Below are 23496 nucleotides of genomic sequence, written 5' to 3'. Positions count from 1 at the left end.
TTTACTATGTTATCATGATTTCTCCAAGACTTCTCTTAAATCAGACTCTTCACACTACTACAACACTACTAACTACTGCAGCAAAACATCAATTTTCAAAAATCATCAGAAACAAATTTGTCATAGCGGATTTGGCCTTGGCTTTCCATTTCGGTTGTGTTTTGTCTTTTCGACCCCCTTCCACACATAACCTCCTAACACAGGCCGTCGGCCGTCCAATTCTCCTCCTGGTTGAATTAAGGATTGCACTTCGATTTTAGTGAGTTTCATCGTCAAACTTATTGATCAAGCTGCTTTTATGTGGGATCCTCGAAATAAAATGTCTTTACGGTGAAATGAGCTCGAACATACTTGTGTCACGACGATTTCATGTGATCCATACTTACCCGTGCTTTCTGCATTTAGACTTCAGACCTCTTATTTCTTGACGGCTTTATGTTGTCTGTCAGTAAAATTTCAGCCCCACAATATAGCCATTCCTTGTTTTGGTTTCTTAACTCCTGTAAACCTTGAGTTTCTCGTTAAAATTCAAGTTAACTTTGTATGAATATTTACCATTTGTAACGGGTTATGGGTCTATTACCTCTTGACAATGGTATTCGAATGGCCCCACCAGTTTTTTTTTCAATGGATCTGTCGTATTGTACCTGGCACTGATGTCTCTAATGGCTCCTTGCGTCCTTTCAGGCTCCCTTCCATCTAAACACAAATGGAGGAATATACAAGAGAGCCATGTCCCTGGCGAATTATGGATGACATTGGAGGTGCTTTCGCCATGGGTGCCATTGGAGGTGGTGTTTTTCAGAGCTTTAGGGGCTTTCGAAATGCTCCTAGTGGTCTCACAAGGCGCCTCGGCGGCAGCTTGTCGGCCATTCAACAGCGGTCGCCCGTCATAGCTGGAAGCTTTGCTGTTTGGGGTGGGATGTTTTCAACATTCGACTGCAGTTTGGCCCATCTCCGAGGGAAAGAAGATCCATGGAATTCAATAATGAGTGGAGCATTGACTGGAGGGGTATTGGCTGCTCGAAGCGGACCTGGTCCGATGGCTGCAAGTGCTGCTGTTGGAGGCCTATTATTAGCTTTAATAGAAGGTGTAGGAATTTGGATGACAAGAATGACAGCAGAGCACTTCCAACCGCAGCAACCACTCCCTGCAGACGCCCAGCCACCACCATTTGCTGGCATTAATTTGGACTCTTCAGGTCAACAATCAGAATTTCAGTAACTATAGCGATGCTAAATCAATTAATTTTTCAAATGATTGAAGATGGTTTAATGTACATATTTAGGTCTGTTCGTTTTTTTTTTCAATTTGATTGTTTAGCTTTTAAGGTTTTGTATGCAAATGTGTGCATACTTGAATTTCCACTTCTGATATAATTGAAACATTTACCCTCTGTGGTACACCATGGTTTGTCATTCATATTTCACTAATTATAAATGTTGGCTGCATATTTCATGTCGATGCATTTGAATGTCTCCAAAGTTTGAGCTAAAATCTTAGTGCTGCTAGACACTGTTATTTCCTGTTAGTCTATTATACTTTGTTAGAGATTAAAAAATAATTTACTATCTATAAAGTTGTTTAACAATCAACACCTTGAACACACTAATCTATCTCCAATTATATTATTATTATATTACTACTGCAATAAGTACAGCATTTGGACACAATCATAAATAATCACAGCAACCAGTGGATGTTTATAGAGAATCTCTTGAAACAGATCTTCTAAAATGTTTCTCCAATGTCTTAAAGTAGACCTTGTAGGGCCAAGTCTGTGAGTAGCAGAGGACATGGGCACTTTACTGTCATTGTGACTTTCATAATGTTTTCTCCAAAGACCAGCAACAGATTTATGTGCTGCTTGAGTTGATGTAGATTTTGATTCAACTGCTGCACTTTGATCTTCTTTGTGTTTTATGTGTCGATTAGTAATTAACACTTTTAGAAGTCTAAAAAGAGAGAAACTCTGATGTATTAATTGAGTGTCCTTGTGCCTTTGATGGGCTAAACTTCTTGTGCGGGAGCTGGTCATCACAGTTTCGTCAGAACACTCTTGGCCCTTTTTAATTTTGCTAGTTAGGCCTGCAAGATTGCTGAAAACTAACTCAAGAGTGGGATACCATAGATTTGCCGCTTCAGATAATTGAAGGATCATCATCATTTGGTTCTCTTTTGTTTGGAAGCTAATCTGCAGAAAGAAAGAAAAGGTTCAGGCATTCAAATCAAAACTAATTCACTAAAAGTAGTTAAAAATACTCACATTGTGTGAGATGTTCTTGAATATATCATCAATTATTTCTCTTATTGAAGTAAAACACACGTCTTTGCTAGATGCAAGAATATCTGAGAGCACAGTTTGCTCACCCATGATGGCATGAAGCACTTCCATAGCTTGCTGGTGAATTGAACCCTGGGTGGGAAAGATGAGGCATTATTAGAAAGTCAATCTATTTTTAATTTCTTCTCTGTTAGTATAAGGGAATAGACTTGAATCCATAATTTGTCTTACAGTCCACTGGTCCATGACCTCATGCAATTTTGAAGCTGGCCACTCAATTTCATTTCCACTTGCAAGATTTCTCATCTGATTTAAAATTGCTTGAATGCTTTTTTCAAGCAGCTGATCAGCATTGCAGGAGCTTATGATGTACAACAACATACTGCTTGCCACACTGGAGGAGTTTTCTCCTGAAAAATATTACAGGAATGTCTTCATCAATTGAAATTTGACCAAGCTTAAACTTGTTGAGTTTAAATCAAACTTTACCTTGAGGAGTGACAGAACTGGATTGATATTCCTTGACATTGTAGAAACCACTGTCATCAGAGGAGGGCAGCTCTGTGGCCGTATTGCATTCAACAGAGCCTGAAGGGATGACTTTATTCCTGTTATTGGTAACCATTTTGGAAACAGAACTAATATACTGTTGAATAGGGACCGTAGATTGAGTTTCAGCCAAAGCTTTTAAATGTACAACACCCTGAATAAAATTTGCATTGGCCTGAATTTCATATCTGTGTGTGTTCAAGTCTGACCAATACAAAAGTGCTTCATTTGAGACATGCTTTATCTGGGTCAGAGCGTCTTTTTGTAAGTGTGAAGAGTTATCTTAAAGCAAATTAAAGAACCATCTCAGTTAAATAAAAGTGACACAAGACAATAAGTAATAAAAGAAATAATCGAGACATAAAATTGTTCATACCTTCAAAAATATGCTGATTACTCTGAGGCTCAACGGCAGTCAATCTCAACTTCAGAGCTTCTTGCTGCTGCCTAAGAATATGCTGATTAATGCAAATATTTGAGCTATGATCGCTTTGAAATAATGTCTGGATAGGGGCACAGAGAAGTAAGACACACCGAAGCTCACTGAGAGTCACGACCAAGCAATGATGAAATACATACGGAATTTAACCACCGAAGCTTGAGTTTCTGCTGGATATCTAGCGCATGAGCTTCGTGAGTTTTTCCTTTTGGGGTAGTTTTAATCAGGTGGACTGCTGCCGCGATCTGGATGCGCCGATATACATCTTGTTCTGAAACATATCATGCCACAGAGTCACAAGACCAATTTCTGCAGACCTCAAATTACGGGCAGGCCGAAAATACCCTTACTGAAAGCATCTAGCTGATTTCCTGAAAATGCCATATCAACTGCTGAAACCAACTTTCATCCAAAACGAATGAAAACATTACTTTCAGCTCAGATTTTGACATTCAAGTCCCGAAAGCATTTAAGTGAACCACTTAATGTTTACCGGCAGAAAACAATTGAAGACTGGCAGTACCAACCGTAGCAAGCTTAATTTCTTCTCTGTTAAAAAGTTTCACCAAGTCAGGGCACTTTATTCTTTTTAGCTCAAGAAAAGGTTTCAAAATGTTTTTTAAAAACTGGTTGGAATTCAATGTTTTAATTATTTGTTTCCATCTGTTAAATGATGGCAAACGTTTCACCAAGAAGAGGGAATTTCACTAACGGAAGGTGATAGTTCTCGAAACCACCGCCTACGGCGCCACTGTGCTTCATAACCTTTTGAAGCGTTTGAGCGGCAGGGAGCCTGTTGTTGTTTGGCGCCAATGTTGCCGTACTCCGAGTTGGTTGTTTGATTTTGGTTCTGATTGTTTTATCCAGTGACAATTGCTGTACAAATGCGATGAAGAGTTAGATTTGATGTATCGTACGTGTCTGGAGATACAGTTAACGTTAAAATGCACATCAAGTCAATCATTTTGGACGGCTTCAAGTCCTATGGCCAAAGGACTGAAGTCAATGGATTTGATCGTGAATTCAACGCAATTACAGGCTTGAACGGTAGTGGTAAATCCAACATTTTAGATTCCATTTGCTTTGTGCTTGGTATAACCAACCTTGGACAGGTACGTTCATGTAATTTTGATGATAATAGTTCTTTACATGGGGCTACTGCAAGTGGTTTGTTCATAACTTTAATTACCTTTGATGGGTGTTTGTTAGGTACGTGCTGGTTCTTTGCAAGACTTAGTGTACAAAAGTGGTCAAGCTGGTATCACGAAAGCTAGTGTGACTGTCAAGTTCGACAATACAGACAAATCCTGTGGTCCACTTGGATATGAGCAGTACGAGGAGATCACAGTAACTCGACAAGTGAGTTTTCATCCATTTATACATCTGTCATGTAAAACAACTATTGGTCGGGGTTACTTCTAATGTTTTATGTGTATTAACTTAATTTTGTTTCACCTAAGACTATTGTTGGAGGAAAAAACAAATATCTCATCAATGGAACCAATGTGACCAACAAACGAGTCATGGACATGTTTTGCTCAGTACAGCTTAATGTTAACAACCCTCACTTTCTTATTATGCAAGGGAGAATTACAAAAGTTCTCAACATGAAACCTCCAGAGGTATGTGGAATATTAATACTTTTAAGCCATTTCAAAATGTAATTTCTTTTACTGTAATTCGTTTTTTTGTTTCAGATTTTATCCATGGTGGAAGAAGCTGCGGGAACACGCATGTATGAAGGAAAGAAACAAGCTGCCTACAAAACCATTGAAAAGAAGGATGCTAAACTTCATGAACTTGATGAGGTATAGTTCAAGACCCAGTCTACTATGTTCATTAGGAAGTTTTATTTTCTGAATTCTTGAAATGCTACTGTAATCTCCCATCTCCAATCTCCTGTCAAATTTCTCCAGATAATTGCTCAAGATATTGGCCCACGACTTCAGAAGCTGAAGGACGATCGTTCTCATTATTTAGAATACCAGAAAGTACAAAGGGAGGTTGACCATCTTTCTCGCATCTATATTGCCTGGAAGTTCCAGTCAGCTCAGGTATGTATCAGTATGATCATCCATTCCAGAATCTTAACTGTTTAGTTTTTTCTGCCATTTGTACTGTTTTTGTTTCATTTTGTGCTCTGGCAGAAAGCCAGTAAAGATCTCCAGAAAAGTCTGGATGAAGCAGACACAACTAGGCAAAGAAGGGAGCAAAACATGATTGAAGGACAAGAAGAAATAAAAAGGCTCAACAGTGAAATAGAAAGAATAACAGCTAAAATTGGAGAAGTACGTGTCATGTATGTTACTAGGGCTCTGAATTGTGTACTTCATTTGTCATTTTAACCCTGTGTTATTTTGCTTGTTTTTGTAGGAGGAGGGTAGTAATCTTGGTAACTTGGAGAAAGAGCTTAAAAAGAGAGAAAAGGCAGAGGCTGAAATAATTGCCCTCATAAAATCGCATAAAGACACTCTAACAACTCAAACGAAAAGAAGGAAACAATTGGAAAAAAGTCTCAAAGAGGTGTGTTTTCAGAAGTGCTCTTGTGGGTTGACTCTACTCCCCTCTCTCATTTATTTTCATCCAGAAAGTTCAGAACTGTTTTGTCTTATCGCACATTCATTACATGACCTCTCTTTTCTTTGATTAGGATGAACAAGTTCTTGCCCAGAAAGAGTCCGACAGATCCAAGACTGGCTCAAAGTTTTCTTCTCTGAAAGAAGCTGAAGCTGCTGATGCTGAAGCATTTGCTGCAGCCCAGAGAAAGTACCAAGCTGTGAGTGCTGGCCTACTGTCCAGTGATGATGGAGCTGATGCTACTCTGCAGGAGCAGCTCATGAGTATGTACAATTTTCTTTATCTTATCCTTTTACCAATGTATCTTAACTTTTTGTTTGATCAGTTTCATAGTAATTTGGATCAAAGTGTCAACTCAACAAGTTTCCTTTCACCTTTTCAATCTTATCCTAATATCCAGGTGCTAAACAAGCTGTGTCAACTGCAAGTACGGAGAAAAAGCAAAGTGAAATGGAATTAGAACACATAAAGAGTGAATTGGTTAAAAAGGAGAAGCTTTTGAATGAAAATTCTAAAACATACTCTAGTGATGTGGCAGCTCTAGCTAAGATGGACAAAGAAGTTGCAACAATTGCTGTATGTAAAAAAAATAAATTAAAGATATACGTATTTTGCTTATATGCACCATTGCTTTTCTGTTTGATGCCCTCTTTTTGTTTTGCTTTTGTGTTGGTAGGCGGAGTTGTCTAAAATCCAGTATGAAGATGGAACGAATGAAAGACTTGAAGAACAACGTGCTGATCTTAGAGAACAGATGAGGAATGCACAGCAAAAAGCTACCGGCTTAGAGTCAAGGTATATATTTTATTTGTAATTGTTTTACTGAAGAAATATTATTTTGTTCTTCTTTGAGTAGCTATTAATTCTGGTCAGAGTCTTTTTAAATAGTAAATATGTAAGTAATAGTACCTTTTTACCTACAGATACCCACACCTCACCTTCAAATACAAAGACCCCACTCCAAACTTTGATCGCAATAAAGTTAAAGGATTGGTGTGCAGAATGTTCAGAGTGAAGGATCCCAAGTTTGCTCAGGCTTTGGAAAGTGCAGCTGGAGGAAAGGTACTGGAGCACAGTTGGAAGGGACTCATTGTTGTACTGTATGAGAACTAAATGCTTTCACTAGGAAAATTTTCTTTGCCATTATACAGTTGTATTTTGTCATAACCGATAATGAGGAAACAAGTAAATTGCTGCTTCAACGAGGCCAACTTCAGCAGAGATGCACTATCATCCCCATAAATAGAATCAATGGCAGAAGTATGGATCAGCGGACTATTCAGCTTGCTCAGAGAGTGGTATGGTCTTTGCTTTCCCATTATTAAACTATTAATTTCTACTAAGTTGTGTCACAAAAACGACATAAGAAAATGTAAATTTGTTGTATCTCAGGGAGGTGAAGGTAAAGTTTTCCCAGCCTTGGATTTAATTGAGTTTGAACCTGAGCTGCGCCCAGCCATGGAATGGGTCTTTGGCCAAGTATTTATTTGCGCTGATGGTGATGCTGCATCCAAAGTTACTTATCATCAACAGATTCTCAAGCGCTCTGTCACCTTAGATGGAGATGTGTTTGATCCCGCTGGAACTCTCTCAGGTGGTGTCTCTGGTAACAGACAAGTTATTTTGACAGTGCTTGAGGAGCTAAGATCTGCTCAGGTGAAGAAGTGTATTATTTCCTGATGTGTTTTGTGTGAGGTGAAGGAAAAATGAACTAATTTAGTTTTTGTTGTGGGATCCAGGAGTCCTTGCAAAGGAACACTCAGGAGTTGGCTAATGTTGAGCAGAAGGCAAGAAGTGTAGCTGGTTTGGCAGAACGGTTTAAATCTCTGACTCAGAGGCATGCTATGAGAGCTGCGGAAGCAGATATGCTGAGACAACAACTTAGTCAGACTGACAGCCATCAGATTACTGTTGATGTAAAATCTTTGAAAGAAAGAAAAGATGAATTGATTGCTAAAGTTAAAACCTGTGAAACAACCATCAAAGAAGGACATCAAAAGGTATGTTGTCAACAGCTATGGTGCCACCCTAACGAAAATGGGCATTTTATCTATCTGTGTTTCTTGGTTATAGGTGAAGAGTATTGAAGTGAAAATGAAGGATGCTAAGTCCATTCGTGAAAAAGAACTTAAAGCAGCCCAGAGTGAAATGGACAGATTGAAGAAGAAAGCTGAAGAAAGTCGCTCTACCTGGAAGAAACATGAACAAGATTATGAGTCAGGAAACTTGGAAATTGCAGAACTTAAGGCAGGCATTGAATCTTGTCAAAAACAAATTCAAGAGATCAATGATCTCATCACTAACCTTACCAAGGAAGTGGAGGAGCTTACTTTACGTTTAGAGGAAGCGAAGGTAGGGGCATTTGTTGTTGTAGGTGAAGCCTGTAATTTGATCTCATCTTTTTTTAAATGTGTATTCTATCATTAATTTTTCAGGGTTCTTCTGAAGAATTGGAGAAACAGGTAAAAGCAAAGAAGCATGAAATTTCCATTCAAAGTGCTGAAATTCATGCAGCTGAAAATCGTCAAGACCAAATCAAGAAATTTCTTGGAGAGTGGGAGTTGGAAATTAAGCGACTGAAACTTGAAACAGAGAAACTGAAAGCCAGTGCTGCTAACAGTGAGCAAGTGGTATGTTCTGTCTCAAACTGAATGCTTACTAAGGGATTGAGATCAAGCACTAAAAGGCACCTATTTGTTTTTTGTTTTGTTTTACTCTTAGATGTTGCAACTATCTGACAAGTATGATTGGATTGAAAAAGATAAACATCAATTCGGGAACCGCGGTGGTCTCTACGACTTCCACGAAAACGACCCCAAAGAAGTTGAAAAAAGACTTTCTAAATTAGAGGAGACCAAAGAGAAGTTGGGACGCAATGTGAATGCTAGGGCAATGAATTTGCTAAGCAAAGAGGAAGAACAGGTAAAAAGACTTTCCAGAATAGACATTCAGAACTTCCATATAGCATGCTCTGTCATTATTTTGATTTTCATTTCAGTATGCAGAAGTATTACGCAAAAAAGGAATTGTTGAACATGATAAACTGCAACTTAAGAATGTTATCTCTGAGCTGGATGAGAAAAAGAAAAAGCGACTCATGGAAGCATGGCAGCAGGTCAACAAAGATTTTGGTTCAATCTTCAGCACTCTACTACCTGGGTCCAAAGCCAAGCTAATGCCTCCACCCGGACAAAATGTGTTGGATGGATTGGAGGTATGTGAAAAAAAAAATTCCTTAAGTTATTTGTGATTTTATCATTTTAATCAATCTTCTTAATCTGTGTTTCAGGTCAAAGTTGGGTTTGGCAATGTCTGGAAGGAAAGTTTAAATGAGCTCAGTGGTGGACAGCGATCACTTGTGGCACTTTCTCTTATTCTTGCCATGCTTTTGTTTAAGCCAGCACCTATCTACATTTTAGATGAAGTAGATGCGGCACTAGACCTGTCTCATACTCAGAATATAGGAACTATGCTTAAAAAACATTTCACTCATTCCCAAGTAAGAATATTTGTTTGAAATATTCTCCTGTGCTTGAAATATGCTCAGTTCGTGTAGTAGCGTATTCTTAAATTTATGCTTTCTTTTCAGTTCATTGTGGTCTCATTAAAGGATGGAATGTTCAACAATGCTAATGTGTTGTTCCGAACAAAGTTTGTTGATGGTATGTCTACAGTTGTGAGAACAGTACAGCACCACGCTCAAGATGAGAGTGACAAAACAAATAGACAGAAACCTGATAATGCCACTGCTTCACGGAATAATTTTTTTGAGAATGGCACTCTGCCCGACGGGACAAGAGAAAAGGGGCAGAGTGGAGCAACCGTGAATGGGTTCTCAAATGGAAAGGGTAACAAGCATGCTAAGGCACCTGTTGATAATAGGAAAAGACTTCATGAAAGAAATGAGAAAGTTGTGAAGCAGAATGGTATAGCCAATGGAGGGTTGTCACAAGATAGTGATGATGAAGATATGGATATTGGGTCTTAACCTGTCTAAAAACATTTCTGGGATAAATAATCTTGACACAGTTTTTTGAAGGACCACTTTTTATATGAGAGACATTACAAATTTTTTGAGTAACAATTATTCTTGATATGTGTCTATCTTACCTTCTTATAGTAATAAGTCTTACACCTAATAAGTTTATAGATAGGTTTCTCACAATTTCAACTCTGATTTTAACTGGAAAAACCATTTTTACTGTAAAAATTAATAAATATTGTTTAAGTTGTAAATTTATTAATTAAAATGCAAGAATCTCCAATCCTGAGTACATTCATTTTAATATGATTGCTCCTCTTCAGAGAACAATGTCATTAATTTACACGTGCAACAACCAAACGCATAACCGTACAAGCTCATACTTATCAGTTTATAAAAATATTCCATTGGGAATGAATGTTTTCAAGAATCGAAATTCTTCACTTTTGCCTACTTCATGAAACTTAACACCGGGGCAATAAGTACGATCTGCTTTGGAAAGCATTTACCTTAATAATAACCTTAAGACTTCAATTATCTCATGAAGCACAATAAATATAGGCTCATTATATAAAAAACAAACAGAAAAGAACAATTTATAAAAGCAATCAACCATTACAGAAGTTGCATTTCAATTTTAATATGAACAGATATATTAGTTATAGGGAATGCAATAGACAGACAGAACCCCAACAGCATAAATGCAAAACGGAAGATAGGGAGTTGAAGTGCTCTCAACACAAAACAATGCTTCTTAAGCAGCATTGAATTGAGTTGAACACCAGATGAAAAAGATACATGGCTACGCCCCCACTGAGATTCATACGCCCTTGTAAAATAAAACTGGTAAATGATGAAGAGCGAACAAAACAAAATCTGCGCATACAGCAACAAGTAGCAAATATATCAAAACACTTACAAACATTTCCAAAACTCACTAAATTAATTATAAAACTCACTAATTCTTGTGATAAAATCATAAAATCAATAACATGGAGGACAAAAACGAAATACTTTTTGGCCTATAGGCAACTTAATAATTATGCACCCATTAAGTGTATAGGAAGCATCCAATAAACTACCAGTATAAATACTGAACCACATTACTGCTTTGCAGTCTTGTACTATCAAGGAACACCTTCTGCTTTAAAGATGAGCACTAATGATGTGAGGAAATTAAACACGAGGGCCAGCATACAGCAAAAATATACATTAGTCTTCGGCTTTGAGGCCATGAAATCAAATAACACACAGATGATGTCACATCATGTTAATGAGAAGATGATAAGATAAAACACAAAGAGGAAAAGATGATAATAAGAACCAAAAGGTTCCCTCACAAAAATAAGGAAAACTTTTGACATTTTTTCTAAAATACAGCATGGACATTCTTATAAAGGAAGAAAATTGAGACACTCAGGTAAGGGGAAACTTTTTCTAGTAGTAATGCTCCTAACTAATCATCACATTTTCTTGAGCTCTACTTCCACACAAGAAAGGAAACAAAATCAGTATCACGGTGATTTGTGGAGCTTATTAGCCAAATGGGGGAAAAAAGGGTTGAAGGACGTGAGGAAACAAAGCAAAGGCTCACAATAAGGAAGTCAATACATGCCTTCACAAGCACTGCACTACAGGAAATAGATTGAGTAATATACATGCCAAAAAAAAGGGAAAAAATCTGACTAGGAGATAGAGAAAGAGCAGAAAGGAAATGAGCTTTCATAAAGTTTGAGAAAATCTATGCTGGTGTTCCAACCAACAATGGGTTTAGAGCATTTAGGTCATATTGGGAAAACTCTTCATCATACAGGACGGGTCCATGGTTCATTGTATCTGCCCTCTCTCTGGAGGCTGAAAAGAAGAAAAAAGAAATATTATGATCACTTTGATAAATAGATTGTCAGTTTAGTGGGTCACACTGAAAAATACCCACTCAAATCCTGTGTTAAACATGTTGAGGTCCTCGAAAGATGCAGCACCACTTTGATCCAGCATTTGGAGCATGTCGGTCAGCTCATGTTGCTGTGGGGTGGCGCCTTGAACTGCAGCACCTGTTGAAGTAACAGCACCTGCAGACTCGGCAGTTTGTCCTGCACCAGGCCAGGTCCACATTCCTGTAAAACAAAAACAATAGTAAAACTTAAAGAAATATTAGGACACTGATCCACTTCTGAGCTAAGATACAAAGTACAGAACAACCACAAACTGGCTCTATGACGTGTAGGACTTACCTGTGTTGGCTGGAAGAGCAGATGAGTGGTATGATGGAGCAGGAATGGGTCCTGCTCGAGCTCCACCACTCAACTGAGTGTAAGTAGGGCCTCCCGGAGAGCGAGAAGGACTAAGCTGGCTGTATTGTTGGGTCCAGGCGCCTTGGGCTGGAGTAGGCGAGGTTGTCGCTGTTTTGCTTATTCGACCCAATACAGCATTTGCTGTGCCTTGGGCTTGTTGACCCGGAGAGCCATAAGCTATTGGAGATGGGGTCGTGTCATAATTGCTGTACACGTTTTGAACACTTGAGGGCCGTCCTTGACTTTGTGAAGCTGCTCCTGTGGAATCTAGAAAATCAATCACACATACACAAAATGTGAGACCCAGATAAAAATATTTAAATTAACGTGACAAGATCCAACAACTTGGCTGACTTGAACAGGCAGCATACCATGCAAGTGTGATGTAGGAATCATGTGCTGGTAGACAGGGGCAGCATCCCGCCTCTGCAGGCTGTAGTCCAGTCCAGGTTGCGCTTGATGCTGGGGCTGTGGAGTGGCTTGAGGCTGGTATGTAACCTGCTCACTCGCATCCCCGGCCGTAGCGTCACCGGGTGAGTGAAGAGACCTGCAAGAATGATAATAAGACTTAAGGACTACTGTTCAACAAGGACAGTTGTTTCGTCCTTTAAATACGGGTGAAACTTACTTTGCAGTTGAATTGGTGCAAACAATGTATTCAACATCATCTGTGTAGGGGTTTAGGAAGGCAAAGGCAGAGGTACGCAACCAGATCCATTCATGATTTTTGGCCTGGAATCTGTACATTACAGACATAACTTGTCCTTTGAGTTTCAGCACTGAAACACAGAATGAAAATATTTTTGTTATCATCTCAAAAACCATTGACGATTGTAATATCCTAGATCCTGTCAAAGATCTAGATCTTAGTAGACAAAATTTTATATTACCTTGCTCAAAGCTTTCTTTCATGTGGGTTTGATCCTCAGGATGGAAAAAATCAAAACAAGACTTTCCCAAAAGTTCTGGAGGTTTATACCCAAGAATGTTCATCACTCGTTGGTCAACAAATGAAAATTTACCCTCCATATTGTGACGAGATATAAATTCTGGAACAACAAAAAATTCTAATTCAATAGACATTTTTTTAAAAAATCTGTATTGTCCTGTGAGGACAATGCAAATAACGTAGTTGACATGTGCATAGGAAGTTACTGGCACACTGACCACAATTGTTGTTGGCACCCGACATATCACTTGTGTTGGGCGTGGAAGTAACTTGAAGGCGGCCAATAGCAACAAGACAACAATGGGTACCATCATCCTCACTCCTTGCTTCCATTGGAACTCCTAAAAAATTACAACAACACAAATGATATTTGAAAATCATAAGTATTCCCTTTATTTCACTCTGAAATTGTGTTGTGTCATGAGACACAAGAATGCCCTTGTCTCATTGAGTGTGGCTGATAAGAGAACAAATAAATAAATAAATCAATGACTTACCATAATCGGTACCTGATGGAGGCCAATTTTTGATGTAGCCCGTGCAATGTACCACTGCAAAATTTTGATTGTCCCGAGATGGTCCCAAACTGTTCCTCTGCTTCAAGCGATTGAGATGTCCAGCAGCCATGGCATCAGGCCCCATATTGCCAACCTTGAGACGACAAATGAAGCCCCGTCTTGGTCCCATACTAAGCCTCATTGAAGCTGGAAAACAGATCATACAAACAATTGTTTTCATTAATATCAAGCAAGGTGCAACTGCCCGTCTCTATTTAAAATAAAACACACAAAACTTATTACATTGATGTCCCTCTTTCTTGACAGTTCCAGTTTTCAGATCCAAAATTCTGCCAGAGTTCTGAGATTCCTGAGTTGACAGCTGCTCTCGCACTTTTTCTATATCCTCTGGATGGAGGTGGTCATAGACTGATGTTCCAAACCAATCATTCTGAAAATGAAGGGAGTAATGTGCATTTGATCAGAAACAAAACACGCAAAATGCAAATGTAAGATAAGACTGAAATCTTAGACCACTTAACACAAACCTGGGAATGGTTGAGAACCGGACCAACTGAGTCAGATACATAGATAATCCTTCCAGTATCACACATTACAACGAACAAGAACCCATCAGCAGCCTCCAGTATTAAATGCTTCAGTTCTTGATCGGTAAGGAATGATGGTTTATATGTACCGTCTGAGCTAGTGTTTCCTGTTCCTTAGGAAAAAATAAATCCGCATTAAAAATAGAGCAAGAATGGTAAGAAGCCCGGGAAGAAACACAAGACTGCTTAAACTACAAGCAACTTTTTTAAGGCCAATTCTATAACGGATCATCAAACAGAAGGGAAAGACAGGACAGGTGACTGGAGGGGCAAGCAGTGGCAAGCACAGCCTGCACAGCCAAAGCACACATACCCGCTGACTCACCACGGAGCGCCTTCATGTGTGCCACCGCCATGCGGAGGATGGTCAGCTTGTCTGGCTTGCGGGCCAGGGCTGAGCAGGTAGGCACCATGTCGGACAGCTCCGTGATGTAGGCGGTCATCTTGTTTCGCCGCCGTCGCTCAATCTCGCAGTGGTTCTCCCGGCTAAAAAGAAAGAGAAGAAGAAAAAAATTACCTAAAAAGTTGAACTTAAAGTGGAGAAGGAAGAAACATAATTTGAAACTCTCAAAAATTTTGATAAAAATAAAAGGAAATGAGAAAAGAAAAGGTGGGTGCAGGATGTAAAGCAGGTGCCAGATAAGATCTACCGATGTCATTCACGGGGAAGGCTGTGTCTGGGGACCAGAGGGAGGCCCCTCCCCTTCCCTTCCCTCACAAACGCGAACGCCGTGTGCATAGCAAATGAGGCGAGGCTCTTCGGGTTGAGAGGTTCACAGGGGGTAATCGGAAAAGGGGAAAGGGGGGGGAGGATTCCAAGAAGGAAGTAGAGACGTCGTCGTGGTCCTCGCTGGCAACGGCCGTGAGGACGGTGAGACCATGATGCTGAGACCGGTAAGGCGCGCGCTAACCCGAACACCAGGAGACTGATTCCGAGAGTCGATGTTGTCGCTCTCTTTCTCTCTTGCACTCCTATGCGTCCGTAGGGGAGCGAGAGAGACAGAGCGACGTAACGATCCTTCGGAATCCGGCGGCAGGGTGCTCAGGGGCGTACACGTCCACGTACCTCGCGAAGCGCTCCTTGTCGTGAAGTCCATCTTCGTCCATTCTTCTGTATTTGCCGCCTCCAACTTCCTCCTCATCAGACCTGCGGGCAAGACAGAGAGAGAAGATATCAGCGTTGAAGTCCAGGCGCGGGGGAAGTCCACCTGCGCACTCGTGTGCGCGGGATGGTCCCCGTGCAAGGAGAGAGAGAGAGACAGAGAGAGAGACGCCCAGAGCCAAACCACAACCGCAGAGGGGTAGCCAGAAAGCCCGCAAGCCCGCAAGTCAGCAAACCGCAGGCCGCGGCAGCGCCTTGGCTTGCTGCTCGGTCCAGCAGACTGATTCCGAGAGTCGTTTTGGTCGCCCTGTCTCTCTCGCACGCAAGCGGGACGCCTCATGAGCGCGAGAGAGACAGGGCGGCGGAAACGACTCTCGGAATCAGTCTGCAGCCACGGTCCCGCTCTGCATAAAAGGCGCAACGACCCGCAGGCGATACCCCGCGGCGAAGGGACGGCCCAACAGTCGTGGAGTATCTTTCGACCGACACTGAATGCCCCAAAAGAGGACTTCTCAGATCCTGCCAATTCTGTCTCTATCGCACGGGGCCAGGCCGTCAGGTGCACAGACGGACGGACGGCGACACGGCGGCGTGGCGCTGCGTCTGGTATGCAGCTTATGCAGAAGTGCAGCCAGGCCGGAGGGGCGGGGGAGGACCAGGGTTCCCGTCAGGGTCAAGGTCCTGCGGATTCGGCGAGGGGGGAATGGGGGCGGTGGGGATCTGGGCTGACCTGCAGACCGATTCCGAGCACTGCTTTCGTTGCTCAGAGGCTCCCTTATTTAAAAATCAATTTGCGTCCAGAGGGTGAACCCTGCAGTGGATAATGCGGACAGTTCAGTTTTCCCCGTCTTCTCTACCTTGACTCAACACTGCTTCAGAGATTGAATTCAAAACCCGGTAATCTTTTTCAGGCTGAAGTAACACAGGAATGAACAAAATATAAAATAATAATGACTACAGGGGCAAAATTGCACCCGCAAGAAAAATGCCATTGAGGACTCACCCTATAGAGCTTGAATGGTGTTTTTGCAGTGATGGATCAGCTCCTGGAAAAAATACAGTAGAATTCAGATTACTGTGGCTGGAGAAGTAATAGGAAACCATGCGGCAACATAAGCAAAATCTTCATTGTGATTAAATAAGGGTACAGAATGTTTGGATAAATAAAATTGTGGCCTGAAATTTAACAATTGAGATGAATGTTGCACATTTTTAACGGAAGCGGAAGGTACGTGGAAGGTGATGTTAAATTATCCAATAGAGAAAATCAAATGCATTTGTCTACCTTTCTTAACTCGAATTTCAAAATTTACTAACCTCTTACATACAAATAATTGCAACTAAAACCTCACTGGTTAAATAAACAGATGGAAACAGACAAAACACAAGCAGAGAACTTGATAATGAAAATGGAGAGATTTTAATAAAAGATAAGAAAAGACAAGGAGTCAGTGTGAACTATTGCTATTTCTTTGGATGCAGGAGCATCTTCACTGATTTCGCAGAAAGGGGAGATACAACAACATCTTCGTCAGGTTTGAATAGACAATAAAACCAAAAAGTTTTTTCATTTAATTTACAAGAACACTGGATCTCTTTGTTAAATAGCTTACCTAGTAAAGAGTGAGTTAAAGCAGACATCTGTGTTCAAAACACAATTTAAACCTCTCCAGTGGCGCTGGTGATGTAAAAAGTTTATAAAACGGTCATCCAATGGTCAGGAATGGATAAAAACAATTTCTTTCCAGTAAAACCACCCGATAAACCTAAAATTCCAGATTACTTCTGGCTGTTTACACTTCGTGACAACACAATCGCCATGTTCTTCTTACGACAAAATACCTTTCGTGACGTCACGTCATCTTGTGGCTGATGTGGTTGCACTCCCACCAGGCCAGGGTCGTCTGCTACGAAGGCGAAATAATCCAAGAATGGTCCATTATCGGGTGCAAACATTGCTTCGGCCTCATCAACCCGCGGATCATGTGAACATTTGTGTTTCCAGTGTGTGTTGTCAAGAGTTTACTCTTCAGAAAGTCGAGGTCACGCTTTCTCTCGGGCGCTGCAGCCTGATCACTACATCAACCGATCCGACTCTGCCACATGGAGCGGCCGAGGGGAAAGGGGAAGGAAGGAGGAAGGAAGAGAGGAGGAAAGGAGTGAAGTCGTAAACTGGTCATTGAGAGTTTTTAATCTGACAAGTGTCAATGACAGGTGAGAACCTCGTGTGACTTTCCCCGGCCTTTGTCCCGAGTCAGCGTTCTGCCTTGCCGGTGTCAGCGTGTCAGTGGCAGAGGCAGCGCTGTCAAAATCTGACCTTTGACAACAGCACCTTTGGACTCTGTGTGCAGTTCTTCTGGTCACTTGATGCTGCTGGGTTATCTTGGCCCGTCATAAGCAACCGCCGGCCGGCAGACACTCTGGAATCACTCCTTGCTGCGTTTGACCGCTCGTTTGTGCCTCCTTGTTTTCAGCCATGGCATCTGTGAGCCAAGTGTTGAAAAGGAACTTCAGCTCCTCCCGAGCCATGGCCGGTGCCATCAAACATGTGACGGTGATTGGGGGAGGTTTGATGGGTTCTGGCATTGCCCAGGTGAGATTTGGGTCAAAACGTTGTATACTTGTTCTGCGTCATTTGTGAGCTGTGTCGTCAACTGATAAATGCCTTTGTGTCACAGGTTTCGGCAGCGGCAGGCCAGAAGGTTTGTCTTGTGGAGACCAACGACAAGTTGTTGGAAGGAGCTAATTCACGCATCCATGAAAGCTTGAAGCGAGTTGCGAAGAAGGTTTATAAGGTAATTAATCCTTTGAGTCCCGTCTTGTTTGTACTTCTTGTACCTCCTTACGGTAACAATTTTATGATTCGTTTGTTATTTTAGGAGAAACCAGCTGAAGGAGATAAGTTTGTGGAGCAGACAATGAGTCGTATTTCTGGGGCTACTGATGCCTCTGAAGCTGTGAAGAACACTGATTTAGTTGTCGAAGCTATTGTGGAGAACATGGCCATCAAACAGAAGCTTTTCGCCACTTTGGATGCAGTAAGTTACTTTTAGTTCGCTATTTATAAGATATTTGATTACTCACTAATTGAATGTTTGTTTTTATCTTATAGGTGGCTCCTAAGCACACCATTTTTGCATCAAATACTTCATCCCTGTCCATCACGGAAATTGCGTCTCAATGCCAGCGCAAGGACCGATTTGGTGGCCTCCACTTCTTTAATCCTGTCCCTGTCATGAAGTTGCTGGAGGTATATTATTTGTGCTGTCAAACTCTTAAGCTCTCAAGGCCATTTTGTTACATTTATGATTTATGCAGGTGGTCCGCACAAACGATACTTCTGATGACACTTTCAAGAAAATGATGGAGTGGGGTCAGGAGGTTGGAAAAACTTGCATCACCTGCAAAGACACTCCCGGATTCGTTGTGAACCGCCTCTTGGTTCCAATGCTTGCTGAAGCTGTCCGCATGCTTGAGCGAGGTATGTGTTCAATCAAGTAAGTCGAGGTTTCTCTTTATTCAGGTAGTAAATGTGACGCTTCTGTTGTAGGAGATGCAAGCCCAAGAGACATTGACACTGCCATGAAGCTGGGAGCTGGACACCCCATGGGCCCTATTGAATTGGCAGACTATGTAGGCCATGACACAACTAAATTCATTCTTGATGGTAAATTTGTTGATCTTTTATTAACTTAGAGTTAAATGTTACTGAAAGTGTCAATTAATGCAACAAAATTTTTGCTCACAGGTTGGCATGAGAAGATGCCGGAGAACCCCCTTTTCAACCCCCTGGATACACTGAACAAACTTGTCTCAGAGGGCAAACTTGGAATGAAGACTGGGGAAGGATTTTATTCATACAAGAAGAAGTAGATGTGATTTGAAATTGATGCTTTTAAATGTGGCCGTCCTGCAAAGGACCAAAACCATGAAATTTTGAGTGTTTGTTCAATTTTTTAATGTTTTACTCATTGCCAGACTGGAACATGTGATATCATTGTTGAATGTATTAAATCTTGTATTTTTTATTGAGCTATTTTTCTGATCCACTTGTTTTTTCTTTTGTACTTCGCGATAACTACAATAAATCATTTTCATAGTACACGTATTTTGAGTTTTTCTATCAAGAAGTACCCTTTCATCGCACATGGGTGGAAATGTTGGGTGAAGTGGGAGGAACTTGGTGTTCAACTTCATTTTACAATTAATAAAAAGTTAAATTGGAGTAAAAAAAAAAAAAGCAACTCACACACACACAACTAAGAATGAATGAAATGATAGCGAAATCTAAATGGAAACTTTTTCTGCTCCAACACTTGCATCGCATGCACCACGCAATTAAATCGGCCAGCATGGGAGAAGTGGTCCCCACTGGCTTGAGGGCCTTGTCGGCCTGCCGGTGTCGCTCCCGCTTAAGGCTTGTTGCGCACGCGAGCATTGTCCACGGCAGTGGCGGTGTCCGGAGCCACCAGCAGACTCATTCCGAGAGGCGCTTTCGTCGCTCTGTCTCTCTCGCACTTATGGGGCGTGCCGTGTAGGAGCGAGAGAGACAGAGCGACGGAAACGACTCTCGGAATGAGACTGCAGGCTAGCAGCTCCGGACGGAGCATCGGACGCCCAAGCTGGCGCCTGCACTGTTAGGCCTAGGTAGCCGCCGACGCGGCTCCATGTCGGTGGCGGACTCGGGCTAGACCTGGTTGTCGGAGCCCGTGTCGCCGGCGGCGCTACCGGGCCGCGGTGGCGTCCTGGCGCGGACCATGATGGCGGGGGACGGGGGCTCCTCGGGGATGGGGTTGGGGCCGGGGCCCAGGTCCGTGACCTGCGTCACCTGGCCCTGCAGCTCCAGGAAGCTCTTGCGGATGCTGTCCAGGGCGGACGCCAGGCCCGACTTGATCTGGTTGAACTCCTGCGTGACGAGCGACAGGCGGCCCAGCAGGTAGTTGAGGTTCTCGTCCACCTCGCCCATCCTGCCCGTGATCTGGCCCACCTTGCCCTCCATGCCGTCCATGGTCTGCAGGCTGCCGTTGACGTAGATCTCCGTCTGCTGCTGCAGCCGGTCCAGCATGCTCTTGGAGGCCGTCAGCTGCTCGTACATGATGCCGATCTGCCGCCACACCTGCGAGATCTCCGTCTCGATCTTGGTGCTCAGGTTGCCGAGGTTCTCCGTCTGGTGCGACAGGATGTCGGCGGAGATGACGTCGAAGCGCATGTTGAGCGTCTCGTTCAGGTCTTTCGACTGCGGCGGCGAAACACGGATTATCAGTGGGAATGGGAACAGCCAGTTAAACAAAGAATGCAATCTGGAGAGGAAAGAAACGTACCTGCTCCTTGACGAGGGCGCCGACCTCGTGCAGGATCTGGTGCACGCCATATTCGATGCGCCGCTTGGCGTCCAGGACGTTGTCGCCCGTCTGGATGAGCACGCGCTCCACGCCGACCAGCGCCCCGAGCTCCTTGGTCACGGCCTCGTACGACTTGGCCACGTCGGCCACCAAGCCTGCCAACCGAGCCGTGGAGTAGGTGGAGTTGGTGGATGCTACTTTGCCCTCCCCTCAGGCCGGCTCTGGATCCGCCCCTGGTGTCACACGCATACCTCTGTTGCTCGAGGTGATGATGTCGCTGACGGACTCCAGCAGCTCGTCCTTGGACTCCTGGGCCGAGGCCTTGAGGTCCGCGGCCCTCTGCTGGTCCTGCTGCTCCAGGCGCTGTCCGAGGCGGTCCACCACGGTGGCGGCCATGCCGTCGGCCAGGGTGGAGGACAGGGAGGAGGCCAGCGCCGCGGCCGTGTCGCCGGCCGCCAGTCGCTGCGCGAGCTGCTCCGACAGCGCGGCGGTGAGGCGCGCCGTCAAGCCGGCCGCCACTTCCTCGGCCAGCTGCTGGGCCGCGCGCAGGGTCTCGTTGTGGCGCCGCTGGAACGCCGCGTCCACCGCCTCGCGCGCCGCCTGCGCACAGAGAACACAGTGAACACAGTGCTGGCGGGAACCTAAACGCGCCGAGGGAGGGCCTTTAGGGAGGCGGGGAGGGGGCGGACGGGGCGGTGGGGGGAGGGGGAGGGGCGGCAGGTGAGCGTGCGAACCGAAGGGCCCGAAGGGCTGAGCGACGCGGCGACGCCCATCCATCAAGTATCGACACTTCGATCGGAAGCCGGATCCAGGAGGCGTAACTGAAATTGGTTTCGCCAGGAGCACAAGAAGGGCGAGGAGGTGGACGCCGCGGCGCCGTCACCCCTACAGGCGCCGCGCCGGCGTGCGGCGGCGAGCCGCGAGCGTGCCGCGTGCCACCACCCTCGGCCGACCCTCCCCGACCCGCCCCGAGGGTGGAAGCGTGGAAGGGAAGGTCGATGCACGCGGCGTCCAATCCAATGGCGTCGAGCGCGTCGAGCCTCCCGGTGGTCTGGGACACTGCCCATTGCCTATTGCCTATTTCCGTCCCACACGGCTAATCACTGAGTGTGTGATCTTCCACGCCTTCCACGCGCGCGCGCGAAAAGCCCCGATGCGCTAGTCTGCGTCCGTGCGAGCGCCTGGCAGGTAGGCAACCCAACGGCCGCAACGCGCGGCAGTGTGGCGGGCGGCCCGCCTGTCGGGGGCTCGCCTGGAGCGCCTGGAGCGCCTGGCAGGTAGGCCGCGCCGACGCACGGGTGTGCTGCACGGCCGCTGCCTGCCTACCTCGCAGGCGTCCGAAGCCGAAAGGTGTCCCTCGCGGCCCTCTCGTCTTGTCGAGGCGGCGAGGCCGGCGGGGCGGCGGACCGCGCGGTAGGGGTTCCCCTTCCCTTCCCGCTAGGGTTGCCCCCTGCCGCTCGCGGTGGGCCTTTCGCGGATGGCGCTGCCCGGGCCGCAGCAAGCCGCAGGAGGTGCCCCGCGGCCGCGCCTCGCGGTGGCGCCGGTGCGCGGCCAAAGCTAGGCGGCGACGCCGCCAGGTGGCGCCCCTAGCCCTGCCGCGCCGGTGCGCCGCGTGGCCCCACCCGCGGCCCGCGGCCGGGCTGGGGCCCCGAGCCCCGAGCCCCGAGCCCCGTCCGGCCGGCCCGCCCGGCAGTGGCGCCGCGCCGCGCCGCGCAGGCCGCGCACAGCGCGCAGCCCGGACCTACCTCACTGGTCGCCTTGAACGGGGGCCTCTGGCGTCCTCAGGCCGGACAGGCACGCAGCGGCCGCGGGAGGTAGACGCGGCGCCGGCGCGGCGGTGGAGGCTAGAGGCGCCCCGCGCCGCCCCGCGCCGCCCCGCGGCGGAGAGTGAGCCAGTGGGAGCCAGTGGGAGGGAGGGGCGGATGTCCGGGCCGGGAAGAAGCTGCGGCCCCGCCTTGGAGGAGGCTGGACGGCCGGGGCGGACGGGCCGAGGGAGGATCAATACCCGCGGCCACGCCTCCGCCCCCGCCAGCCTGAGCCGCGCCCTGACCCTCCACCAGGCGCCGCCGCGCTGCAGGAGGTGGACGACGACGACGCGGACGATCCGGACGAGGTGGCCGGCCGCGCGGAACGCCCTGGAGTCCAGGCCTTGAAGGAGTCTAAACCTTGTGCAAACCTTGTGGTCCAGGGCCTGGACTTCCCTTCGCGCACCGCGGTGGAGAACGGGATATGAATGGAAGGGCGTGGTTTAGCGTTCTTTGGCTAGACTAAACTGCCCGAACCGACAAGAATGACAAATGAAGGAAAGTCCAGCTCAAGCTGCCGCTTGTACCGACTCCGGCGACTCGGGCGTTTCAGTGCCCGACGAACCTCCCCGTTCAAGTTCCCGCGCCCTCGCTGTGCACATCCCTTCGTCCCTTCGGTGGTGCCGCGGCGTCGCGCGTCCGTGCCGTGGCGTGCCGTGCCGTGGGGTCGCGAGTGCCGCGCTGCGGCGTGGCGCGGCGCGGCGCGGTCCTTCGGTCGATACGAGGACACAGCGCGCTCCCTTAGAAAAGGGCCTAGCGGCTCTTGTGGCCACCAGGGCGGCAGTGGCGCCAGGAGGTGGCGCCGCCATTGCCCCGCGCATTGCCGCATTGCCCCGCCGTCGCCATTCACAAGTGGAACGCGCGCTGGCTGCGCTGGCGTGAGGGATGGTGCATTGATTGGGCTGGCCGGCGAGCCGGGCCGCCAATCCACGAGGGTGTGGCGTCACGCGAGAGCGTCGTCGCGAAGCGGCAAAGCCCGTCCAGTCCACTATTTGCGCGCCAGGCCAGGGCCTCATAGTGGACCAGAAGGCCGGCGCATGCGGCCAAAACTCTCGACGCGTTTTGAG

At 45.6% G+C, this 23496-nt stretch overlaps 6 protein-coding genes across 10 annotated transcripts; 3 read left to right on the top strand and 3 right to left on the bottom strand.

Annotated features, from left to right (window-relative positions):
* The first annotated feature begins 105 nt into the window (after positions 1 to 105).
* On the top strand, positions 106 to 1576 carry LOC117647214 (mitochondrial import inner membrane translocase subunit Tim17-B-like). The gene is made up of 2 exons (XM_034388854.1): positions 106 to 259; positions 688 to 1576. Exon 2 carries the CDS (start codon positions 710 to 712, stop codon positions 1223 to 1225), a length of 516 nt encoding a protein of 171 aa, XP_034244745.1. The 5' UTR covers positions 106 to 259; positions 688 to 709; the 3' UTR covers positions 1226 to 1576.
* Positions 1290 to 4001, bottom strand: LOC117647210. Its single transcript, XM_034388848.1, has 7 exons — positions 3624 to 4001; positions 3414 to 3544; positions 3211 to 3337; positions 2775 to 3116; positions 2517 to 2695; positions 2268 to 2417; positions 1290 to 2195 (listed from the first exon to the last, which is right to left on the bottom strand). The coding sequence occupies exons 1-7, from the start codon at positions 3655 to 3657 to the stop codon at positions 1644 to 1646; spliced, it is 1515 nt and encodes a 504-aa protein (XP_034244739.1). The 5' UTR covers positions 3658 to 4001; the 3' UTR covers positions 1290 to 1643.
* Positions 4002 to 4030: 29 nt separating this feature from the next.
* LOC117647205 (structural maintenance of chromosomes protein 2) lies at positions 4031 to 10115 on the top strand. The gene is made up of 20 exons (XM_034388840.1): positions 4031 to 4385; positions 4483 to 4632; positions 4734 to 4895; positions 4971 to 5081; positions 5190 to 5327; positions 5421 to 5561; positions 5647 to 5796; positions 5924 to 6113; positions 6251 to 6426; positions 6527 to 6645; positions 6774 to 6912; positions 7002 to 7148; positions 7243 to 7506; positions 7590 to 7850; positions 7924 to 8202; positions 8286 to 8480; positions 8572 to 8772; positions 8849 to 9064; positions 9140 to 9349; positions 9440 to 10115. The coding sequence occupies exons 1-20, from the start codon at positions 4218 to 4220 to the stop codon at positions 9836 to 9838; spliced, it is 3816 nt and encodes a 1271-aa protein (XP_034244731.1). The 5' UTR covers positions 4031 to 4217; the 3' UTR covers positions 9839 to 10115.
* LOC117647206 (aryl hydrocarbon receptor nuclear translocator homolog) lies at positions 10111 to 17137 on the bottom strand. 4 transcript variants are annotated; one of them, XM_034388841.1, is made up of 14 exons: positions 16896 to 17137; positions 16286 to 16328; positions 15247 to 15327; positions 14494 to 14666; positions 14121 to 14293; positions 13876 to 14023; positions 13573 to 13779; positions 13294 to 13416; positions 13017 to 13175; positions 12755 to 12905; positions 12498 to 12673; positions 12067 to 12393; positions 11769 to 11949; positions 10111 to 11686 (listed from the first exon to the last, which is right to left on the bottom strand). In XM_034388841.1, exons 1-14 carry the CDS (start codon positions 16921 to 16923, stop codon positions 11638 to 11640), a joined length of 2019 nt encoding a protein of 672 aa, XP_034244732.1. In that variant the 5' UTR covers positions 16924 to 17137; the 3' UTR covers positions 10111 to 11637. The 4 variants fall into 4 exon arrangements, with proteins under 4 accessions (XP_034244732.1, XP_034244733.1, XP_034244734.1 ...); XM_034388842.1 differs by having other exon boundaries at positions 14121 to 14287; XM_034388843.1 differs by having other exon boundaries at positions 14506 to 14666.
* Positions 17138 to 17335: 198 nt separating this feature from the next.
* LOC117647212 (hydroxyacyl-coenzyme A dehydrogenase, mitochondrial-like) lies at positions 17336 to 19390 on the top strand. Of its 2 annotated transcripts, none has more exons than XM_034388851.1 (8): positions 17336 to 17496; positions 17757 to 17875; positions 17961 to 18077; positions 18162 to 18320; positions 18395 to 18532; positions 18601 to 18763; positions 18833 to 18949; positions 19031 to 19390. In XM_034388851.1, the coding sequence occupies exons 1-8, from the start codon at positions 17490 to 17492 to the stop codon at positions 19153 to 19155; spliced, it is 945 nt and encodes a 314-aa protein (XP_034244742.1). In that variant the 5' UTR covers positions 17336 to 17489; the 3' UTR covers positions 19156 to 19390. The 2 variants fall into 2 exon arrangements, with proteins under 2 accessions (XP_034244742.1, XP_034244743.1); XM_034388852.1 differs by having other exon boundaries at positions 17358 to 17496; positions 17634 to 17875.
* Positions 18937 to 21099, bottom strand: LOC117647213. Its single transcript, XM_034388853.1, has 3 exons — positions 20876 to 21099; positions 20604 to 20779; positions 18937 to 20518 (listed from the first exon to the last, which is right to left on the bottom strand). The coding sequence occupies exons 1-3, from the start codon at positions 21018 to 21020 to the stop codon at positions 19970 to 19972; spliced, it is 870 nt and encodes a 289-aa protein (XP_034244744.1). The 5' UTR covers positions 21021 to 21099; the 3' UTR covers positions 18937 to 19969.
* Positions 21100 to 23496: the final 2397 nt, after the last annotated feature.

This window comes from Thrips palmi, unplaced genomic scaffold (assembly GCF_012932325.1).
Source record: "Thrips palmi isolate BJ-2018 unplaced genomic scaffold, TpBJ-2018v1 HiC_scaffold_2, whole genome shotgun sequence".
Taxonomy (NCBI): domain Eukaryota; kingdom Metazoa; phylum Arthropoda; class Insecta; order Thysanoptera; family Thripidae; genus Thrips; species Thrips palmi.
The sequence above is the reverse complement of the archived record's forward strand: the minus strand, read 5'-3'. Positions and strand labels throughout refer to the sequence as shown.